The following is a 23,229-nucleotide window of genomic DNA, read 5'->3' as shown; positions in this document are numbered from 1 at the left end:
GTTTTCAGCTAGTTCCCAGAGCCGCTGGCTGTCCCTTGGTTGTATAGCTTCAGGCCAATGAGGACTGAGACATGTAATGTTCTGTTGTTTAAAAGCCAATGTAACGATACTGGAATACACAGCAGATGAACTGGAAGTGTAATGACTCTCATTGACTCTCACATGCTAAAGTGACATGACTTATGCAGCATATAGTTGCTTGTTTGCACATCCAGAAACATTCGTTAGGTGTTTGTGTAGGTTACAGGACAGCACAGAAGCTCTGATCACAGCAGCACAAGAGCATCCTCTAAGCACCACAGAGGCAGGAGTCCACTGACTGTATCACCCATGCAGACTGTCCAAAAGTGCCCCAGAGACTCAGCACAGAGCAGCGAGATGTTAGAAGCAAGCTGGGATGGTGTACAGTGGGAGGCACAACCAAGTGGCTGTGCTAGCGTACAGGAACATCTGTGCCACGTATGAAGTCTCCAAGCTCCCATAGGAGCTTCCAGTGTTCCACACAGACAAGCAGCTGCTGGCCGACCAACCACACGCAGTGGTGACTGACAACGATAGATGAGAGAATCCCAGCAGACAAACAACAAAATAAAGACATACTCGGTGCCATTAGGAGCATCAGGCCCTGTAACCCCGAACCTGGAACAGTGACTCCAGCAGGTTCCAGGCACAACATCAGAAGTTTGAGGAACAGCTAAGATGCACAGAAACCTCAAACTCCTAGGCCTCTGCTACAGGACCTATACATGCATGTATACACGTGTCTGTATACTGATCAACTACAGCAAGCCAAAGCCCATGTGTGCAGCAGACAGTCTCGTCACACTCAGAAACAAGGATGCTGCCCCATCCTGCACTAAGACTGGGGGAGGAGACAAGGCCATGAATCCTAATGGGAAAATGGATTGCAGTGACTTGGAGATGAGGGATGAAACCACAGAGAGTAAGGGTTAGACCGTGTTAGCTCAGGTTATAAAAGCCACAATGAGGTCCCACCCATGTAAATTCTGCTGCAGTGCGAGCCGATCAGACTGCAGTGGGAAGTTTAGAGAAGTTCAGAAGAGAAAAGATATGCGGGGGAGGAGGGTGTCAGCGGGCACAGAGATGAGAAGAGACAGAAGAATTTCAAAAGAACGAAAGGAAAAAAGTAGCAAGGCAGACAAAGTGTGAGAGGGAGAACGACAGAGCTTACACCCATGATCCAGGTCCTTATCTGCCCTTTCAGAGAAGCCACCCTTTAGGGCAGGGACAGCCAGCGCGAGCCAGCTTGCATGCACGGGACGCTTTGTGCATCAATGCAAAGTGGCTTCCTTCCCTCCTTCCCCCGCACGGTTCTGCCTCAGATCATCCCCCAACCCCGGAGGAACGGGAGGAGGCACGTGGACCTACGGGACGACGCGGGAAGAGTTGAGGAGAGGGAGGAGGAGGCTAAGTGAGAGGGGAGAGGAAAGGTGCCAAGGAAGGGATGCGGGAAGGATGTTTAAGGGGTGGGAGGGGAGCGAGAGAGAACGCCACTGCAGTTCCCCAACAATCTGATAAGTTATGAAACAGTTACGTAAAAATGAAGAAAGAGCAAACAGGCAACAACAAAACGTTCACTCGATGGCACGCAATCACAGTTTAACAACCAAAAATGAGCTCGTCACCACTTGAAGGGACCGTGTCCTCGACTTTACACTTACAGATATTAGGCCGTTAACGTCTCCATTAAGTCGTTCTCTCCTGCTGGTCTGGCAGCTGTTTGCAGCCGGCCATCAAAGGATGGGCTCAGTGCCAGACCGCTCAGCCAAGGGCCAGGCGCACAGGCGCAGCTGCTCTAATAAAGGCTAATGTCGCAAGGTTTGCATGCGTGTGTGTGTGTGTCAAGGCTGATTCTGTCAACAAGCACACACCACCTGAAACATGCTGCTGGTAAATGGAACATTAAAGCCTTTATAATCAGCCTGCAAGCTGGTACTGGTGCTGATCCAAACGCTGGGAGGCAGGGAGACTGGGCGAGAGAGGACAGGAAATGCGTGTGGGAGAGAAAGACACTCAATCGTCACACTTAACTGAAGGCCATTTCACACTGACAGAACGACTGCAGGATCATGGAGCAGATGAATATTGCAGCTCCAAAGTGCCGTGAAACTGCAAGTGACTCAAACGAGCTCATCAGTAACAACCAGCACAATGACTTTGACTCCAAAATAACTTCCAGGAAGTGTCTGATCTGCATTTCTCTTTAGCTGAACTCTGCCGGCTCTTCAGATAAGCGTTCGGCTGAAACTGCAACTTAAAAGCTTTGAGTGATGACATCACAAGGGTCAGCATTTAAAGACATTATATTTACTATCCACAGTTTCTGATACAGTTTGGAAGCTGCTAATACTAAAACTGCTGCACTGTAATGTGTGTGTGTGAGAGACTGATGAGAAGCAGCAGATAAGGACGAGCTGTTTGGCATTTCTCTGCAGTTTGAGCTAAACTCGCCACCCATGACGAACTCTGCAGTCAATCCAAATCCCCGGACCTTTAACCAGGAAGTATTTTCATTTTGACCAGCGCTGCCAAGTTTCTGTTACCTCTCGCTGAGCTTTCGAGCTCATCTTGCTAATGAAAGTGGGCAGCACTGCCAGATATGAGTGAAAGCTGTGGAACACGAGAAAGATCAAGTTTTATCCACTCAAACGTCCACAGTGAAGGTGAGACAAAAGATATCGTAGTTTCTGAAGGCGATATGGCGCCAAATGCAAATTAAAATATAAATACATGCAGGTGATGTGACAGGATTATCCTAACAAGCCACCATCACACAATGACCCTATTATGATGTTATCGTGACATCATCATGACTCTGACTACAATCTAGGCTCCAACCAACCCAGACCTAGAGACCATCTGTGATCGTTGGGGTGGCACTGGTTGCTAGGGAAAAATGAGAATGACCAGCGAGTGAGTGATTGGTGTAAAACTGGCTGCTACAGCCCTACTCACACATGGGTCAGTGCCCACCCCCTCCAGCAACTCCAAGTTACTATGGAAAAGTAAGTATTAAACAACTGGTTGTTGGAGGTCACCTGGATAAAACTGGTCATACATGGAAAGCTGCTTTTAAACAGAGACAGGAGACTCTCCTGTACAGTGAGGTAATCTGAAGTGTAAATACATTCGATGGCTTTTCCTGGAAGCAAATTATAAGAATCCATCAGTAAATTTAGTGCTGAATGTATTTTGTTTTTAAATGCAAGCATCACTGCTTTGCTTTAACCTCCTAGGACCTGCGTCCACATATGTGGACGTCACATTTTGGGTTATTTAGACAAAAATACTCAATTTTGCTCAACAAGGGCCTGATATCCACTTACGAGGACATTATGCTGCTACTGTTCTATCGAATATCCTCATAAGTGGCTCTCATTTTTCTTAAAAACAAAAATAAGGTAAAAAAAATAATCTGGTGATTCTTTGTTTTTACATTCATCAGGTCCCAATCAGCCCAAATATCAAAGAGAAATTAAAAATGCTGCTGTGGAAGAGTTCAGGTCTGAGGAGGTTAAAAATAATAACAGATGCAAACCAGCCTTATCATGCATTGTGCTTATAATCTTACCAAACAAAGCCAGTAGATGAGCTGCTTTACATGCTGCAGACCTCTGCAAATGTCAAACCACATGACCTATTACCATCCATGCACTCAGAGTCCCACAGCGCCCGCTCTGAACCGCTGCCCTGTCGATGCCGTGCTCCGTCACTCTAACTGTTTTTCATGGATTGGGAATCATTTGAAATCTATCTCTTTCCAAATGATTCTACTTGCTGCTTCGATAGAGCTGCACACAGTGAACATACTCGACACTCAGTTTGCTGGTCATCGCTTCCCTTAATATGGACGGTTCAATATTCTTTTGTCAGGGAACTAAACCCAACAGGGAGACAATAACAATAAATCAGACTGATAAATATAGTAATAATTTATGATCTCTTGGTGATGCATCCACACAGCCCCCCCGAGGTCAAGGTCTCCTTGCATAAGAGCCCTGCAGGACACTCTGTTCTGCCTCTCTGTTGTTATCAAAGGCACATTTGCTATTGGCTGTGCATCTCTCCAGTACACGAGCACAGGGTGCAGAGGTCAGTCTGAGCCTGGGATCCGCCCTTCAAAGCGCTCGAGGTCTGTAACAACAAGGCTTTAGCTTTGACGTGTTTCATACGGTTTCCATCGCTCTGGCACCGGGAGGGGGGGGGCCTCACCTTTCATGCATTCCTTCGCCAACAGCGTGAGATGTAAGCAAAGATACCCTAGCCTCGCTTTGCTCTACGGCTGTTTACATCACCACGCCACCAGAGGTCCTGCTTCATTGAGCTCGAGAGCAGGAGAGGAGAAAACATGCATAATCAATCGGGGGGGTGGGGAGGTTGCAGCGTGTCTGCTTGCGTGTGCGTGCGCTCTTACATAAAACGCTCAGTGACGTGCCAGATACAGACACTGAGCCGGCGCAAATCTGTGGCTGCTCCTGCGTCCAAGGCCCCGGGGTTCAAACAGACAACACAAATACAAACACACACTTTGCTCTGGAAAATGCATTTTTAGTCATCCGCTCAGGTGAGTGCCGGCTGCGATATCAGCTTTGTAGCAAGGGAGCAGTGTGTGAAGAACAGTCAGTGAACAAGAAGAGCTCACCTAAGACGCGAGTGTCGTTTTCATAGTAAGTAGAATTATTTTTGTGAAATCAAAGCTGCTTTTCATTTTGTTGATTGATGAAACCTCCGTCCTCACACAGTCAAACATCTGTTTCTTTCTTCTACACTAGCATCTTAGGGAGCGCAGGTAAATGGAAAGATTAAAAAACTAATTTCTGAGGTCAAAGTCACTTATTTATTACAAGAATAAGAACACAATCCGATTTTCTCTGATATTATAACGTCTTATGAAACAAACTGGAAAAATTGTTCTGAAAAAACTTGAGAGATGTTTGAAACTTTTGGGAATAATAACCTGAGCTTAGGTTAGACTTTAACATCAAACGTACAAAATCTTCTGAGTCTTGCAAATGTATCTCAGAGAACATCCATATTTTTTCTTTTCTCATAAATGTAAATCAAATCAAATCAAAATTTATTTATATAGCACATATTAAAACAACAGTGTTGACCATAGTGCTTCACAGTCAATAAAACTGTGACAAGTCGTAACAAGGTTTCCGTAGGTGAACCTGCGGAAGGATCATTACTGTACAACTGTAATCTTAGATGGTGCAGATGTTCTTCTTTTTGTCCTGTATCCCAGTTTATACAGCACCAAATCACAGCCTTTATCCTGGAAGCTCTTGGCGACAGTGGGAAGGAAAAACTCCCACAGCCTTCAGACATTACTAGATTTTTCTCTACGGTACCATCGGGGAGAAATGTACTAAAGCTTACTGAAAACACGTCAGCGCTCTGCTCTGCGCCCTCCTGCTGTCACTTTATGCTGACCTGTAAAACAACATGTGTTTGCTGTCGTCTTAAACCACACGTGCTGTTACCATAGTAGCCAGGAGTGCAGTTTTTTTAAGATGACGATTTTAAGTAAGCAAGTTTGCTTTGATTAGAGGGGGAGGATTTTAAAATAAGGACTAAATATTGGGCCTTGAGCAAGAGAAGCCACTTCACAGAGCCATAAACCAGTCCCACCAGTGTCTGTTACGACACCACATACAAACGATATGAAAGCCTGCTTTGAGAAGCTGGCGAGATGTCCCGCTGCAGTCCAGAAATCGGCCTGAAAAGCCCGTTCCTGGGCTGCTTGTGCATTGAGAGGAATTTGGCACTAACCTGTCTCCAACCCTGGTTATCAGTGGTTACAAAACACCCATCTGGCAGCAGCAACTCTGCATTAGGAGCATAAATGACAGCACAACAGCAGATGGCACTGTTGAGGTGTGGAAGCATATTTAATGCCCGAGGGAGCGAGTGAGGAGAACAGCTATTGGCAACGAGGAAAGAATGAATAAACGCATCATGTTGCTTCCATAGCAAAATTCCTAAACAATAATCCAGATTAAAACTCTTCATTCTGATACATAAATATCAGATATACATATATGTGTGTGTATTAGCCGGTCTTATCCACCATTATTCCTCCGTGTCTCTCATCAGACACAGAAAAGCTAGTAAGAGGTGCAGGAGTGAGTCACTGCCAGCTTTGGCAGGTGGACCTGAGGGCTACCCTCTGCTCCGTGTGACGTAGTTCAAAGCAAAGCAGAACAACAGGGCAGAAATAAAAGGACGACTGTTTTATCTTCCCTTTGCCAGTGGTGAGTCTAAAATGGTCTTTTAAGAGCTTGGCAGATAAATCCACAGCAGCTTGTGCTTTTTTGAAGGCGTCTTTTAAACAAAAGCTCACGATCGAGCTTCTCCTGCTTAGCCGGGGCCAGGAGAAGAAAGGAGGCGAGGGAAGAAAGAGATGTAGCGTTTGAGAGGGAGGGAGGGGGAGAGGCAAGGCAATTTTATTGGTGTAGCACACTTTCAGCACAAGGCAATTCAAGGTGCGTTACATGATTAAAATAAAACATGAAACATTATAAAAGTAAAATACAAGAAAACATTTACAATAAAACAATAATCAAGACAATAATTTATATGAAAAATTAAAACAAACCGGTAGAGAGCCATAATAGGATCAGTTACTCATAAGCAAGTCTAAATAAGTAAGTTTTAATTTTAGAGTTAAAAGAGTTCAGTGTCTCTGCAGCTGTGCAGTCTCCTGATAGTTCCAGATGTGAGGGGCATAGAAACTAAAAGCTGCTTCTCCAGGTTTAGTTCTGGTTCTGGGGACGGTCAGTAAACGAGAGCTGGAGCACCCGACTGATCTGGATGGTTTGTAGCAGATCCCTAATGTACTCTGGCGCTAACCCATTCAAGCATTTATAAACTAATAAAAGCACTTTAAGGTCTATTCTGTGAGCTACAGGGAGCCAGTGTAATGGCTTTAGAACTGGAGTAATGTGCTCTATTTTCTTGGTTCTAGTGAGAACACGAGCAGCAGCGTTCTGGATCAGCTGCAGTTGTCTGATTGGTTTTCTGGGTAAACCTGTGAAGATACTGTTACAGTAATCAAGGAGATAAATGCATGGATGAGTTTTTCTAGGTCTAATTGTGCCATCAGTCCTTTAATCCTAGAAATGTTCCTCAGGTGATAGGAGGCTGACTTTGTTATAACTTTGATGTGGCCCTGGAGGTTCAGGTCTGAGTCCATTATTACACCTAAAGTTCTGGCCTGGTCGGTAGTTTCTAGTTGGACCAGCTTGAGCTGATTACTGATATTTAATCGCTCTTTTTTGGATCCAAAGAGAAGTACTTCAGTTTTGTTATTGTTCAGTTGAAGGAACTTATGAGACATCCAGTTATTAATTTGGATAGGTTCAACATCACCTGGTGACATTGAGATATAAAGTTAAGTATCGTCTGCATAATTGTGGTAGTTAATATTATTGGTGGTTATAATCTGGCTTAACGGGAGCATGTAAATGCTAAATAAGAGGGGCCCTAGGACGGAGCCCTGGGGGACCCCGCATGTGATTTCTGTATTTTGTGATGAAAATTGGCTAATTGACACATAGAAGTTCCTGTTCTTAAGGCCGGACTTGAGGCGGTGAGGAAATACCACACAACGGGGAAAAGCCCCAACAACAACACAACAACAACACACGACCTCTGAGTTCTCTCTGGATGTCTGCAGCATGCTTCATTACTTGCGTTGTGCTTCCATTTTACACGACTCATCAAACATCCTGGGCTTCTTCCTCCTCGAGCATGAATTCATTATTCATGACTGCTCAGTCATGTTTGAGTCTGTGCGTGCGTGCACACATGGAAAAGCCCGGCCCTGACTCTGCACGTTCACGGCTCTGTCGCCTCTGCTGCCACGGTGTTGTTTCCATCTGACTTAGAGAGGGCTAACACACCCACACGATGTCTTAATGGCTTCTATCATCTCCCCCGTATGAGCCTATTTATAAAAGTCAGGGATGTAATTTTGACGTGTGCTCGTTCTCACCCTGAGGTGCATGCCAACGTACAGCTAGCTGCACTCTGGAGGCTACACGTCTGTAACCTACTTTAGGAGCACCTGCCTTACACGCACTGAAGTGCTGCCAGCTGACTGCTCTAATTTTAAGTAATCAGTAGTGCTCTGATTTGATGTGTTGCGTGCTGTGGTGTCGCAATTACATGAACAGCAGCAACCTTCTCCTCTCTCGATCCACTTCTCACAGGTACGGGCGTCCTGCCTGCTCTCTGAGTTTGCTCGGAGGGTAACTAGTCTGTCCGGCAGAAAAAAACAAAGACAACACGTCCAGCAAAAATGCCTTGTTGATGTCAGTGGTCAGAGGGAAACAGGCAACAGTAACTCAAACCGAGGTATGCAGAAGAGCATCTCTGATTGCACAACATGTCAAACCTTATAAATGGTAAAAGGCCTGTATTTGTATAGCGCTTTACACATCCAGTCATCCACACATTCACACACTGGTGATGGCAGCTACATTGTAGCCACAGCCACCCTGGGGCGCACTGACAGAGGCGAGGCTGCCGGACACTGGCGCCACCGGGCCCTCTGACCACCACCAGTAGGCAACGGGTGAAGTGTCTTGCCCAAGGACACACCGACCGAGACTGTCCAAGCCGGGGCTCGTTAGCAGTTAGTGCAACAATAGAAAAATAGTTGCGGGACGGCACTATGTAGCGTTTGTCTAGGGTGTTGATCATTTTCCTAAATCCCTCGTTTTGCACAGTGTTGATGGAGCCATATCTTTGGTCAGGTGATAAGTGATAGCCTCCGTAATTTCTTTGTGCCTGCGGGAGTTCGACGGGTAAAGGGAAGCGCTGTATAAGGTTCCCGTTATTGATGTTTGGGTGGTTGACCGGGACGGATTTTCTCCTGTCACTTTCTCGTCATCCCTGACGTGCTCTCCGTTGTTTTTTCCTGCTAATTTTAGCATCACACGGCACAGCTTCTGTATCACGTGGTATAAGGCTCCGCCCTTGTCATTTGTTGAGCAGGAAGAGTGAGCGCTTGTTTTCATGCAGAGTACGTCCCGGATCAAAATGCGGTACAATCGTCGTCGTCTTTTTTTTTAAAAATCGTTGTCATTTGGAAATGAGATCGCACATAAGTATGAATCGAGATCGCGATTTTCTAACGATTAATCGTGTAGCCCTAGGTTCTACAGCACCACAGTGAGTGTAGGATTTGTGTTTGTGAGGGGGTCATCAGGATAAACCTGGATTTCACTGAGTCCAAGTCCAAGCATAGAGGTAGACGTGAGTGTAATAGATCCTCTCCAACAATAATTATATTTTTTTCTTGAACAGTTTTAAAGCCTGAAACGCTCACGATGCACATCTTATCCTATTTTTAAAGGTCCATGTGTTTGAGAATGTGCATGCCTTTTGAAAACTGGTAAATATAATATGTGTGTATAAAATCTTGACTTCTTCCACATGAAAGTCAGGGGTCAGAACGATGGGGCTGCGGCGTCTCTCTCTTGGGTGGAGCTTGCTGACAGGGTGGTTTGCACTCTTGTTAACCAGCTGAAGGTCACTCTGGCTGCCACGGCGGGATTTAGCCTGCACCGTGACACTAATAGCCTTGTTCACCACTCGTCTGTGATAGAGGATGTGCCAGTGTGCGGCTCAGTCTGAATATAATTTCCCCTGCTGAACGGACCCCATTATCGCTCTCCGTGCATCTAAAGGCCCTCACTTACTTCCTCTTCTCTTGCTCCCACACCTCAGCAGCAGCAGTGAGGTGCCCTCAAAGTTACTGAACAATTCAATTACATTTTTACAGTCCGGACCGAGGCGCTGCAAAGAGGCCAGAGAGCAGCCGGAAGGCTTAAAAGCAATTCATTATTCCGAGTCGCCATCTGTGCGTCGGCCTTTTCGCTCTCTCTGTTTCGACGTGCCTCTGCAAGCACATTCACGTGTCCGTTACAGCTCTACAGCTTCTAGTGCATCTGATCTGCAACACTCGGAGCAATTAACACCAATTTTCTGTTCTGAAGGACTCGCGGTGTAGAAACCACTGTTTGTCTTTGTGAAAATTACAGTCTGCTTACTCAGTGTCAGATTCTCCTCCCTGTGTGCTTTCCAAACATTGTAAACTACTCGTGTTCATAATGAGTGAGTCATTTAGTCTCCAGTTTATCATCGTCATTTGTCTGCTTCGCGGTTCCTGAGCAGCTTCGAGAGCATCGGGATTGTTTCTATATTTGTGCAACTCGTGAACTGAAGTCGACACGAAGTATTTCATGCTGTCGATGGAATCTCTGCCTTTCAGGAGCCGCAGTGTGTAGCATTCAGCACTGTGTGTGTGTGTGTGCGCTTTGTTGTGACAACGATGGAGAATGGCATGAGCGCTTCTGAGATGACAAAAGCTATTTTTAGTGCACGGCAGCCACAAGCCTCCTTGGAAGGGAGGTGAGAGAGGAAGTGGGCAAAGATGGAGGAAATAACAAAGGGGAAGATGCAGAAAGGAAGGAGGGAGAATGGCAGGAATCGACATGGGAATCAAATAGGAAATTATAATAATTTGATATTCTTTGTGCATGTTCGAGGGGCTGTAAGAGCTTTGGTGTTGTCCTGCTCCGTGTATCGTTTTGTTACATTTATTATTTTACAGTAAAATTATAGTAACACATTTTTTCAATCTTTCTAAACCAGAATAACAGAACATCAAAGAATTTACAGAAAATAGCGCGAGAACGATCCGTAAAAATGTAACACGTGCAAATAAAAGACAAAACACAAAGACGACATTATGAACCGTTACACAAAAGCCTGTACAAGTGTGTAGGGCTGCAGCGTTTGATTATTTTAGTAATCGAGTATTCTATTGATTATTTCATTAAGTAACTGGATAAGAAAACAGCCTTGTTGTGAACTCCATGCTCTGTCGGGATTGCTGCAGGTAGTTGCTGGATGGGAAAGCGGTGGTCCTGCGGCCCAGTCCTGGATTACTGTCCCCGCTGAGCCTCGGACAGCTCGCACTCAGGGCGTGGAGGCGGCTCGGTGCCAGGCTGCCCTGTGTGTGCTTTGGTGGCGTACGTCAGGCGTATCGGGCCGATTAGCAGGACAGACCAGCTGTTTGTCACCTTCCATTCCCGAATCCTGGGCAGAGCCCTGTCTAAGTTGCTGTTGTCCCGCTGGGTCGTGGAGGCCATTCGGCAGGCGTAAGCGTCTTCAGGAGTTTCTGGAGCGTGGGTGCACTCGACTCGAAGGGTGGCCACATCGTGGGGCTTGTTGAGGGGAGCCTTCCTCTCATTTGTGCAGCGGTCGCCTGGTTTTACAGCTTGAATGCGCAGCCAGACCCTCTTTCGGGTAGCAGGTGCCGGGTGCCCCTCAGCGACAGCCTACATCTAAATGGTCAGCCTAGTGTTTTGCGGTCAGACCATAGCGGCTGGCTCTGTTGCAGGACTTGAGGCCAGGATTGCGTCTGGCAGACGGCTTTGCCTTTTGCATCTGGTGTGGCCTTCACCGGGCCGTCCTGTGTAGATGTAAATCTTAAATAGTTTGTTTGCAACACTGCGATGGGTGTGGGCTGCACCGTCTCCTCATGGGGTGTCTTAAAGAGTTACTTAGTGAGTTATGTTGGGTAATCACAGCAGGCTAAATCATGCACTGCTTTCTCCTTGCAGCAGCAGCAGCAGCAGTGCATTGAGCCTACGCTACACAGCTGTGTGCCGTTGTCTACAGTTTGTGGCACAGCGAGTAGATAGTGCTTCCCCGAGCTGTTTGCAGCCAGACAGAGAGACACTGGTAAGCATCGTCACAGTCAAGTCTAATTATCATTATTATTATTTTCAATTATTTAATGAAATTCCAAATTGTCTGATTAAAATCCAATGTGTTAATATCCACCATCACCCACTCTAACGAGTTACTGCCTATCAGTAGCTGGATTACTGTTTCCATTTTGGTTGTTCCTGATTTTGCACCCTTCGTCCAAAACGTGGTGATTTGTTTTTGTGTCATTTGTTTTCCATTTTTGTAGCTAGAAAAACAAAAAATCTTCACTGTAACTAAGGTTGATACTGGTCCACGCTGACACATCCCAACAATTAGTGATGTAGCAGCCTCTTAAAATATTCACATTTTGTTGTGCAGTACAGAGATCTCTCAGCTCCAAGCTGCTTGGCTGTCACAGAATTATTAAATATGTATACGCCCAAGACTTTTATTTGTTTTTGTACAAGTGTGCGCTGTCACATCTATGCCAAACGATCTCCTATAGCTAATTTTCCATGTCAATCTGAGGCTGCAGCATGGTCGTTTCAGTCTTTGTCTCCTGTGATTAGGGGACATATGTTTCCTCGCAGAGACGGGCTGTTGGCCAGATGATGTCAGTGTCCTTCTGTCACTCCATTTACCTTCCTCGCATTCAGCCCTCCGATCCGTCTTTCTGTCTGTTTGTGGGGAACACGGGGAGCCTCGCAGTCTGTTGAACGGTGCACACAAACACACATGCGCGCGCATCACACCCGTCGACAGGAAAAGCCTTGAGGCTATGAAAGCGTGACGCGACTGAGCAGAATCCATCCATACATCTGCTGCATATTCAGGTCAGCATCTGGCTGAGCGTGGGCCAGCGTTACAACAATGCATCAATCGCCTCCCGCGCAGCCACAAAGCACACGTATGATGTCTCCGTGCCGTCACTCGGCAATAAGATTGACGAACTGGCCCTGATGAGAAGCATGAACAGAGACGTTGCCTCCTCCTGTGTCTTATGTTTTACGGAGTCGTGGCTCAGTCAGAACATCCCAGACTGCGCGCTCAAGCTGGAGGGCTTCCATCTGCTGCGCGCGGACCGGCAGGCCGCTCTCTCCGGTAAGTCCAAAGGTGGAGGTCTCTGCTTCTACATCAATAGTGGCTGGTGCACAGACGTAACAGTGATTGCTCAGCACTGCTCTTCCTCTCTGGAATATCTTTTTATCCACTGCAAACCGTTTTATTCTCCGCGGGAGTTTGCTTCATTCATCCTGGCCGCTGTTTACATCCCGCCAGACGCAGATGCGCAGGCAGCTCAGTGCGCACTCGCGGAGCAGATTCTCCACATGGAGCGGACATTCCCGGACTCTCTCATCATTGCTCTTGGGGACTTTAACAAAGCCAATCTGAGCCATGAGCTTCCCAAATACAAGCAGTATATTAAATGCCCGACCAGAGAGGAGAGGACATTAGACCACTGTTACAGCACGATCAGCGGGGCCTATCGCGCGGTGCCCCGCGCTTCACTCGGACTTTTTGACCACGTCATGATCCACCTGATCCCCGCGTACAGACAGAGGCTGAAGCTCTCCAAACCTGTCGTGAGGACCAAAAAACTGTGGAGCAACGAGGCTGTGGAGGAGCTTCGCACGTGTTTGGAGTCTACAGACTGGGACACAATGAAGGCTGCTTCTAACAGCTTGGACGAGTTTACGGACACTGTCACCTCCTATATCCACTTCTGTGAGGACAGCATTGTGCCATCACGCACCAGGGTGAGTTATAACAATGACAAACCCTGGTTTACTCCTAAACTCAAAAAGCTGTGGCTGGGAAAGAGAAAGGCGTTCAGAAGCGGAGACAGGGACTGCTACAGAGAGGCCAAGTACAGGTTCACTAAAGAAGTGGACATTGCTAAACATCAGCACTCTGAGAAGATGCAGCAGCAGATCTCAGAGAATGACTCGGCCTCTGTGTGGAAAGGTTTTAGGAATATCACCAACTACAAGCCTAAAACCCCCCACTCCACTGATGACTTGCTCTTGGCCAACACCCTTAACGACTTCTACTGCCGTTTTGACGAGCCATCAGGCAGCCTTCACACCTCCAACGACCCCAACAATAGAGGCACTTTGGACACTAATTCCCCCACCTCTCCCCCCTCCATAGAGCCATCACCACCTTCAAACTGTTCACCTACAACACCCGCCCCCTCACCCCACACAAAAGAGGATTTCACACCACCTCCTCCCACCACAACTCTTCATATTCATGAAGCAGATGTGAGGAAGCAGTTTAAGAGTCTGAATGCTCGGAAAGCTCCCGGCCCAGACGGTGTGTCTCCTGCCACCCTCAGACACTGTGCAAACGAGCTGGCCCCAGTGTTTTCTGCCATTTTCAACTCCTCACTGCAGGCATGTCATGTGCCTGCCTGCTTCAAGTCCTACACCATAATCCCTGTCCCCAAGAAACCTAGGATCACTGGACTAAATGACTACAGACCCGTGGCTCTGACATCTGTGGTCATGAAGTCATTCGAGCGCCTAGTTCTCTCCCATCTCAAGACCCTCACGGCCCCCCTCCTGGACCCCCTGCAGTTTGCATATAGAGCCAACAGGTCTGTAGACGACGCCATCAACATGGCCCTACACTTCATCCTGCAGCATCTGGACTCCCCAGGAACCTACGCCAGGATCCTGTTTGTGGACTTCAGCTCTGCCTTCAACACCATCCTTCCAGACCATCTCCGAGGCAAGCTTTCCCAGATGAATGTGCCTGATCCCATCTGCCGGTGGATCACTGACTTCCTGACGGACAGGAAGCAGCACGTGAGGCTGGGAAAGAATGTCTCAGACTCCTGGACCATCAGCACCGGCTCCCCTCAGGGCTGTGTTCTTTCTCCTCTGCTCTTCTCCCTGTACACCAACTGCTGCACCTCCACCCACCAGTCTGTCAAGCTAATCAAGTTCGCAGATGACACCACCGTTATCGGACTCATCTCTGACGGGGACGAGTCTGCCTACAGGAGGGAGGTTGAACGTCTGGTGTCCTGGTGCAGCCACAACAACCTGGTGCTGAATGCCCAGAAGACAGTGGAGATTATTGTGGACTTCAGGAAGCACACAGCCCCACTCCCCCCCATCATCCTGACTGACACCCCCATCACCTCTGTGGACTCATTCTGCTTCCTGGGTACCACCATCACCCAGGACCTGAAGTGGGAGCCCACCATCACCTCCGTCATCAAGAAAGCCCAGCAGAGGATGTACTTCCTGAGGCAGCTGAAGAAATTCAACCTGCCAACACGGACGATGATGCAGTTCTACACTGCAATCATCGAGTCCATCCTCACCTCCTCCATCACCGTGTGGTACGCTGGAGCCACTATCAGGGACAAACAGAGACTGCAGCGTGTTGTGCGCTCTGCTGAGAAGGTGATTGGCTGCAGACTCCCATCTCTGCAGGACCTGTACACCTCCAGGACATTGCGGCGTGCAGCTCGGATCTCAGCTGACCCTTCTCACCCTGGACACAGTCTGTTTGACCTGCTCCCCTCAGGCAGGAGGCTCCGGTCCATTCGCACCAGAACCTCTCGCCATAAGAACAGTTTCTTCCCCTCTGCTGTTGGACACATGAACAATAACCATATGACTGTCCCCGCCACTAACACATGACCCTACGCTGTGTCACTGCATCATTCCATGTTTGGCACTGATCACCACCTGCACTCATGTATATATCTTTCTACGTAGCACTCTTAATTCTTATTCTCATGTATATATCTCATGTATATCTCATGCACATATCTTTCTACGTAGCACTTTTAATTCTTATACCTACTTTTATTTTTTTCCATGTCTATTTAAGTGCTATTTATGACACTATGTTTTGCACTGAAGCACTGCAGCAATTTCCTAATGTTGTAAACCTGCTCAACATTTGGCAATAAAACCCTTTCTGATTCTGATTCTGATTCTGATATTTCCCTGGTTTTAGGGATTATGAGGACCTCGTTAAATGCATTTAGCAAACACTCAAACTGGTTTCGCTTTCTGTCTTTTTGCTGTTTTAATGCAGGAGTCAGCCACAGACGACTGGAAGGGAAAAGACAGAGTTTCTGTTTGCAGCAGAAACCACAATGAAGGCCATTATACTGATGCTGCCTTATCACAATAAGTCTATTGATGCTCACTGGATGTTACTTGGCAAACAACACAATAACACACAGACACACAACACCAAGAAGGTATGAATCCTGTTTTGCAAGTGTTTGGATCACTGTTAAACGTGCGCATTTCTGTGCATGTGTGCGCATGTGTGTGTGCATGTGTGTGTGCATGTGTGTGTGTGTGCATGTGTGCGCATGTGTGTGTGCATGTGTGTGTGCGTGTGTGACTGCATGTGTGTGCATGCATGTGTGTGTGCATGTGTGTGTGTGTGTGTGCATGTGTGCATGTGAGTGCTGTGTGTGCATGTGTGTGCATGTGTGTGTGCATGTGAGTGCATGTGAGTGCATGTGTGTGCATGTGTGTGTGCATGTGTGTGCATGTGTGTGCATGTGTGTGTGCATGTGTGTGCATGTGAGTGCATGTGTGTGTGCATGTGTGTGCATGTGTGTGTGCATGTGTGTGCATGTGTGTGCATGCTTCAAGCACAAAAACAAAAAATTTTGCAGTGACACAAATCTATCACCTCTTTGTTTCTGCGAGTGTCATTATCCTGTTACAAATGGCTCACGGAGCAGCTGGCATGTCATGGATGACAAATTTCACACACTGTGGCATGGACGCACTCGAGTGCGAGTTGGCACAGAAGCCTGCGATCAATTTTTATGTCGCTGTCTGGTGTTGGCAGTGCCGCTAAACGTGAAGATCCGCTGGGACGCGATGGCTGCAACGAGTCATTTCAGCGACCTGGGACAGTTTGACAGGATCTGTGGATTCCACAGGCTCCGTATGATCTCCGGCTCTTTGTGACTCAGACTCTGCTTTGTGTCCTGCTTGGCTGCAACTGGAACAAACTAAACATCATGTTGAATTTAATAAGTCATGAAATGAACAGCTGACAGAATGTGTTTACTGTGGCAATGACTCACATTATAAAAATGCTTTCCTATAGTTGCCTTTACAACTGGCCTCCAATGGCTGCACGTTGTTGGGTAAACTTTTCCTTACAGCTAAACTAACTTTTACGTACAGAAGACAACCAGCCTCAGTTTCACATCATCCTAGCGAGTGTGATTTATAAGAAAGATCAAATATGTGGATATAAGAGAACATATGATGGTTTCCCTGTTTTCTGTCATGTATATTGTTACAGTGCTGGATGCTTGTACTGAATCCCTGCGAGCCACAATCTAAACGCTTTGTGTTAGACAGTCCTCCATACTGTTGGCTCTGTATGACATCACACAGACAGGATAACCCTAATACGGTCATTTCAGCCAAATAGAAGCTTAGTCACCACCTGTGGTTCAAACTTTCTGCCAATCAGAAGAAGGTTCCCTTTTATTTAATCCACAAGCAGTTGGTTTGTGGATTAACATAGTGGGTGTTTTCTGAATAACTCTGACTTCATTCACTCTTCATATAAACTGCATTTAAATGGATAAATTCCATTTCATTTACCGCACTAATGCACATTTGCATTGTGCCATTATCATTTGGACATTTCATCCAATTTTACAATCTAAAATCTAAACGTGACTCAATGTGATTTCCTATCTTTCAAACGTATAAAAGCGACGGCTTCAAAGAAGCATAATTCAGCACATTTAATGAGACGTTCTCTAATGATAATGCAGCTCGTTCATAACCCTCCAGCTCCAATCAAATCTAATAAGCAGAGGGAGCAATCACAGCGTTAACATGTACAGAGAAATACTGACTCGCCACACGTGTGGCCTCAGACACAGACACTGTTATTTCCAGCTGACACACTGCACCTGCGCTCTATCGCAGTGCCTGCATCCTCCTACAAGAGCGAGAGACAAAGTGCGTGTCCAACCAAAACAGTGCATTACCTCCAGGCTGGCAGCCGAGTGTTTAGCACCCTGACAGGGAGGGCTTGTGGACGGCTGTCGCAGGCCCGTGTGGGGACGGGCAGGATGTCTCCTGCTTGTAAACGTAGGAAGCTCGACTCCAACGAGGCCTAATGACTAATAAATAATGCACGCGGGCTTCCTTTCGCTTGCTTTTACTTTTCTCATCTCTGCCCCTCTCTGCTTCTCGCTTTCAGCCAACGCAAACATGCTGTCCCGCCCCCCTCCTGCTAAACACATGACCCCCCCACCCCAGCACTCCCACCCACCACGAGCCACCCAGGAACAATCTGTCCTGTTAATGTGCGGCCCTGTTTTCCCACACTTATCAGCCCTCTGGATTTAAATACAGCCGTACCGCTGATACTCTGTTGCCTGGAAACACAATACGATGCAGTAATAATAATAACAGCATTTTACCCCCAAAGCCTGCAGGACCCTTTAAACGGGGGCCACGTTGCCCCAAACTGTTCCTCTGTCGCACTGAGAGGTAAAGAGGCTTCTTTCTTTTTCCGTGGGTTTCTTTTGTGCCTGTTTCCGTCCTTCAGCAGCTCGGGTTATTTCTGCGCCGTCATTTTAAAAGATTTTCGGTGCCTTTCAGGAGACTTTAATGGAACAACTGATCCAAATGGAAAATGTCATTTCTGGCCCTGACAGACGTTCTTTGTTCGGGTTCTTTTCTCCAAGAATACCTTCACTCATCTCCAATGTTTTCTTCCTCAGTTCTTTTCTTTATAACAGCTGGTCTCAGCTGATGCATGACTTCCGACGGCATTTAGAGGAAGTGCGCCGATGACCTCACTAATTTCATTGTTCTTGACAATGACAATAAATAAATAAATACTAAATACTGGCAAGGCGTGTCTTACATAACGGTAACTCCCTCAGGTTAAGAAGCATTTCCTGGCACTCCTGATGAAAGCTTCTTACTCTGGCTCAGAGTGCTTTCTTCCATGAGAACTAAAGTTAAAACACGCAGTGAACGAGGACGAGATGCTGAGATAAGCCTGATGTAACAGCAAGATAGTACGGAAGCACTCTGCTGCACTTTCATGTACTCAGTGTTTTTAGGGCTGTGCGATTCAGAAGTGGCTGCTCCTCTCACAGGGAGCTGCCGGGACTGCTTATGATCTGCCACACGTGTGAATAAATAAGTTTAGATCTGCTGGATCACTTCGAGTCATGAAAACCTTCCTTTTCCTGTCAGTAGCAGCACTCCTGCTAATAGAGAATAATTGTTAAAGTTGATATTTTTAGCCACTTTTTGCTATTTTATTGCAGTTTGTTTGTTCTTGGATCATCATTGAATGCGTTCATCCTTGTTTTGTAAGACTAAATGAAGAAATCAGGGGATAAATTCGCACTGCTGGGTCAGAGGTAATGCGATACGGTGGGATATTAGCATTAGAAGGTAATCATCTGTGATATCATCTCTGATATCAGCCTCTACGATGGTTTTCTGCCCAGATACAAAAGAGGCGAATGGGAACGTGGCAGCATGCCGGCTCAAACCCAGAAGGGTTTTTAATGGCAGCGTAATTTGCCTCAGTGGTTCTTGTGGCGATTCAGAGTACACTCAAGTGAGCCTCCAATCAGCCCTGCTCACACCAACTGTGGGAAAACTCACTAAGTACACATCATAGTGGTTTTAAAATTAACACATCTTTAATGACTAACACTGATGCCACAATATCAGCCTACCCTACTTCTCTGACTGCTGGTAGTTTTACTGTCATTATACTGCAAACCTGCTCGCATGCTAAATCTCTGCTAAACCGAACCAAAGGCACCCAGTCAACTTTCCTGTATTCAGAGCTGGGACTGGTGGACTAAAAGAAGCCTTCGACGATAAGGCTGATCTGGGAAGGCGTTAGACTCTTCAATCTTTAGAAAATCCAGCCTGTGACAGGAAACTTTGGTCATTTCAGACCAGATCCGGTGAGCACAGGACTCAAAGTCCGATTTAGTGTGTGGGGAAACCTGAAAATCCACACCGCTAGCATAGCAGCAAGGAAAATATTTCCCCTCAGAGAAGCTCCTCCCAGACTGATGTCTGTTTTCTCTGTGGGAAGGCGGTGATCACGCCTGATCTTTGTGGATTAAGCCAAACATATTAGCTCCTGTTACACGAGCTATGATGCTACAAGCGTAGAGCTCGTATGAAGGTGGAATTTGGCAAGTGATGCTAAAGAGCATCACCAGCTTAAATAGAAATTCACTCGCTGGGCTCACGTCCTCATTTTAGGTTTGACAGCGTTTTAGTAGCTAAACGTACGAGCTGAGCTGCGGTTTGGGGAACGCCTCAAAGGGGACTGCGGCGGCTCCCGGCCCAGCAGAGCCCCATGTACTAAATAGAAGTGGGAGGGAGGGTGGAGCACGAAAACGAGAACAAACAGCTTGTAGAACTGAGGGGGAACATGTGTAGATGAGAGCTGGAAGGAGCGTTTGGAGGCGTGGTCCCGCTAATAAAATAAAAAAATACTTTATCTCCAACTAATGACGGCGACTTCTGGCCGAGGTGAAGATGCACAATTACTTTGTACTTCAGTAGAATTTTCATGTATCTGTACTATTCTTGAGTATTTATGCTTTTTACACAAATATCTCTACTGTTCACGTCCCCGAGTTTTCAAAAACAGGCTTGTTGCACAGAAGACCCTCCACGCGCCGCTGGGAAAAAACACATCATCGATGCATCGTCTATGGAGCCACGCTGAGGGGTCGAGGTGAGCCGGGATGATCCAGAACAGCGTTTTGGATGCAGATGTCTATAAGTTTCGGTTGCGCTACCACAAATATCAGCAAACATACATACGTGTACAGTCTGTGGCACAGTGTGTCTGCTAGCTGCAGGTCCAGCTGCTCTTTCCCAGGGAGAGAAAAGAAAAAGACGGAGGTGATATTCAAAGGTAAGGACTGGAAACGTAAAGCTTGTGTGCAAAGCCTCATTTTTGAGGCTTTTGAGAAGCTGTGCTGCTGAGGTGATGCTTTCTCACAGCGGGAAACATCCTGCCGTGCAAACCGAAGTATATTAACGTTTTGTTATCCAAAGATTGCCGGAAAAAACTGGGGAGTGTGTGCAGCTAAAGCGATTAGCCTGCAGCACTGTGGTGGAGTTTACAGTAATGTGCTGTGCTGGTGCAGAGCATCTGTGGTGGACATCATGTTAGGTTACATCAAGGGTAGCACACATCTATTTAGATTTAAGCTGATGATGCTGATTCGATTCAGTGAGCTCCACCTTTATAAAGCTTCATACTGCTTCTGGTCTCCAGATGTTCCTGCTGCTGCATACGAAGCACGTATTCAGCTCAAGAACACAAAAATAAACTTTTTGGGGAGTTTTATGTTTTAAGGTTCCCATCAGATAGAATTACTCATTAACTGGACTGGTTAAACTGGGCTGGATGAAGTGCCCAGTAAGATCCAGCTGTATGTAATACATTTGTGTTGTCATAAGGGCTCAAAACACTAAGTAAACTCTGCAGGTTCGTGTAGCTTCATTTTTCATCACAGCTTGTTCCTTCAGTTTCAAAACTACCCTGAGATGTATGAAAATGCTAAAATCAGCACACGAGCTTATTGTTTGCTTGTATATGACACTTAAATAGTTTGTTTGCTTGTTTTTTTGTGTTATAAATATGATACAACCCTCCTGTACCACGACGTGACATCACACGGTTGGACCGTGTTCTGATTTTCAACTTGAACCCGAACTTAACGTGACCGCGGAGGAAAACACGGCGAAACAAAACGTGCATCAATACGAAGACGCAGAGTTCACAGAGGTGAGGCGGTGAGAGTGGGCGGGGCCCCGGCGGCTGAGAGGAGGAGCGTTTGAGAGCGTTGCTTCTGTCATCAGCTGTTTCTGGTCCAACATATTCAAGCAACTGTAACTTCATGATGTAGTTTTTTTTATCCAGGTTTGTTTCGCCTCGACTGACAAAAACACAAAAACAAAGTGTATTTACTGGTCTTTGGTTTATTACTGGTCTTTGTGGGGGAACTCCCGAGCTCACTGAACTGGTCTCAGAGGAGACAGCGGATGGTTTACTGCCAAGCAGGGGAGCACCTAACGTTTCCCAACTCTCCCATTTCTTAAATCCAGTTTGTCTTTAGCTGTCTCTGATTTGTGGAAACAACAGCCGGCGGTATTTAGACCGCACGGATCCTCCCCTTCCTTCTCCTCTTCTCACTTCTGTTGTTTCCTCTCGCCTGGAAATGTTAACCAGAAGCTTTGTGGTGTCGTCGGGATGATTAGAAATAGCAGTTTTATAACTGGTTTATGTCATCAACCCTCCAGTGAACTGCAACCGAAGTGTAATTGCAGCATTCATAGGTGAAAATATGTGTTAAATATTTCAGATGTTTTAAGACGATTAAGCCTGTTGGCTGAAATCGTTGGTTCTTCTTCACACAGCGAGTCGAGCGTCACTCTCTGCAGCAAACTGTGCCGCTGCCTCTTTATTCTCCTCATCCAGTTCACACAGCGTCACGTCCTTCTACTGTAATCTGCCCTCGCTGTTAGCAGCCACACCAACAGCTGCTCTGTGAACGCCTGCTCGCTGAGCTACAGGAGAGTCAGTGTGTCGTGTAGTAGCACATAACACGTGTGCAGTCCATCACAATGAAAGTGAGCCAGTGGAGCCTCACCTTGACGTAGAGCTGCTGGAACTCCTCCAGGTTGAGCCGGCCGGTGGGACAGTCCTTCAGGAATCCCTTGTACCACTGCTTCAGCTCGTGCTCGTTAAACTCCGTGTTCTTCACCAGATCCTCCATCACTTCAGGGGTCAGCTTGCTGTTCTGTTTCCCCATTTTTCCTGTGACAAGCAAAGCACAAAAAGGGGGAGGGGCACACAGCATCTTTAAATTAATACAGAGCACAGAGAAGAACGTCTCCTTGTGTGAATCTGCAGGAAAAGTCTGGAGAGCGATTCATCGGAAAGCAGAGAAGTCGACACCAGAGCTGCGTCTAAAAATAAGCTTTGAAACAAATGGAGTGAAATGCTGTTTGCACCTCTTGGACAACAGGGTCAGTTTGTCAGACTCGCTGCCTTTGAGCAGCTGCTTGGCCCACTTTTGTTTACTTTGTTTTTAAAGGAAAACTCAACCACTGAAATCATCAGAGCTTCTGAATTACATTCATTAAAGAAGATTAGCCCAGATTAGCATAAATAAGAAAATCATCCTAGACGACTACAATGTGTGCGGACTACCAGTCTAGGGAAACAACATATAAAATCTTTTTTACGTAGGTGTGTGCCTGTCCTGTCCTTCTTTGAATTATTTTTAAGACCACGTTACATTAAAATCTTGTTCTTCCAGTTAAACCTTTAACCACATTTCCTGTTCTGGCCTTTAGTTCCTCCTAAACAGAGAGAATCTCATCCTAAAATCCTAAAAATGAATCTCTGGCTTTTGGAAAGGGTCCCAATGACATGTTAGGCTCCTAAAGT

The 23,229-nt window shown here is 46.5% G+C and overlaps 1 protein-coding gene and 1 long non-coding RNA gene across 2 annotated transcripts in view; one reads left to right on the top strand and one right to left on the bottom strand.

The window, feature by feature from the left end:
• vsnl1a (visinin-like 1a) overlaps nucleotides 1-23,229 on the bottom strand; it is a 36,981-nt gene that overhangs the window by 7,390 nt on the left and 6,362 nt on the right. Inside the window, exon 2 of the mRNA XM_085431283.1 lies at nucleotides 22,427-22,593. Coding sequence (XP_085287409.1) covers nucleotides 22,427-22,588 — 162 coding nt within the window. The 5' untranslated portion in view covers nucleotides 22,589-22,593. The remainder of the gene's footprint in view (nucleotides 1-22,426; nucleotides 22,594-23,229) is intronic.
• LOC146691477 (uncharacterized) lies at nucleotides 4,465-22,428 on the top strand. Its single transcript, XR_014915062.1, has 4 exons — nucleotides 4,465-4,688; nucleotides 11,661-11,781; nucleotides 15,811-15,979; nucleotides 16,588-22,428. It is a non-coding gene; the product is annotated as an uncharacterized LOC146691477 (long non-coding RNA).

This window comes from Copadichromis virginalis, linkage group LG15, assembly GCF_057382275.1.
Source record: "Copadichromis virginalis isolate Kocher_CV1m ecotype Utaka linkage group LG15, C_Virginalis_male_GT1.1, whole genome shotgun sequence".
NCBI lineage: Eukaryota > Metazoa > Chordata > Actinopteri > Cichliformes > Cichlidae > Copadichromis > Copadichromis virginalis.
Note: the sequence above shows the minus strand (reverse complement) of the source record. Positions and strands in the feature narration are given on the sequence as shown.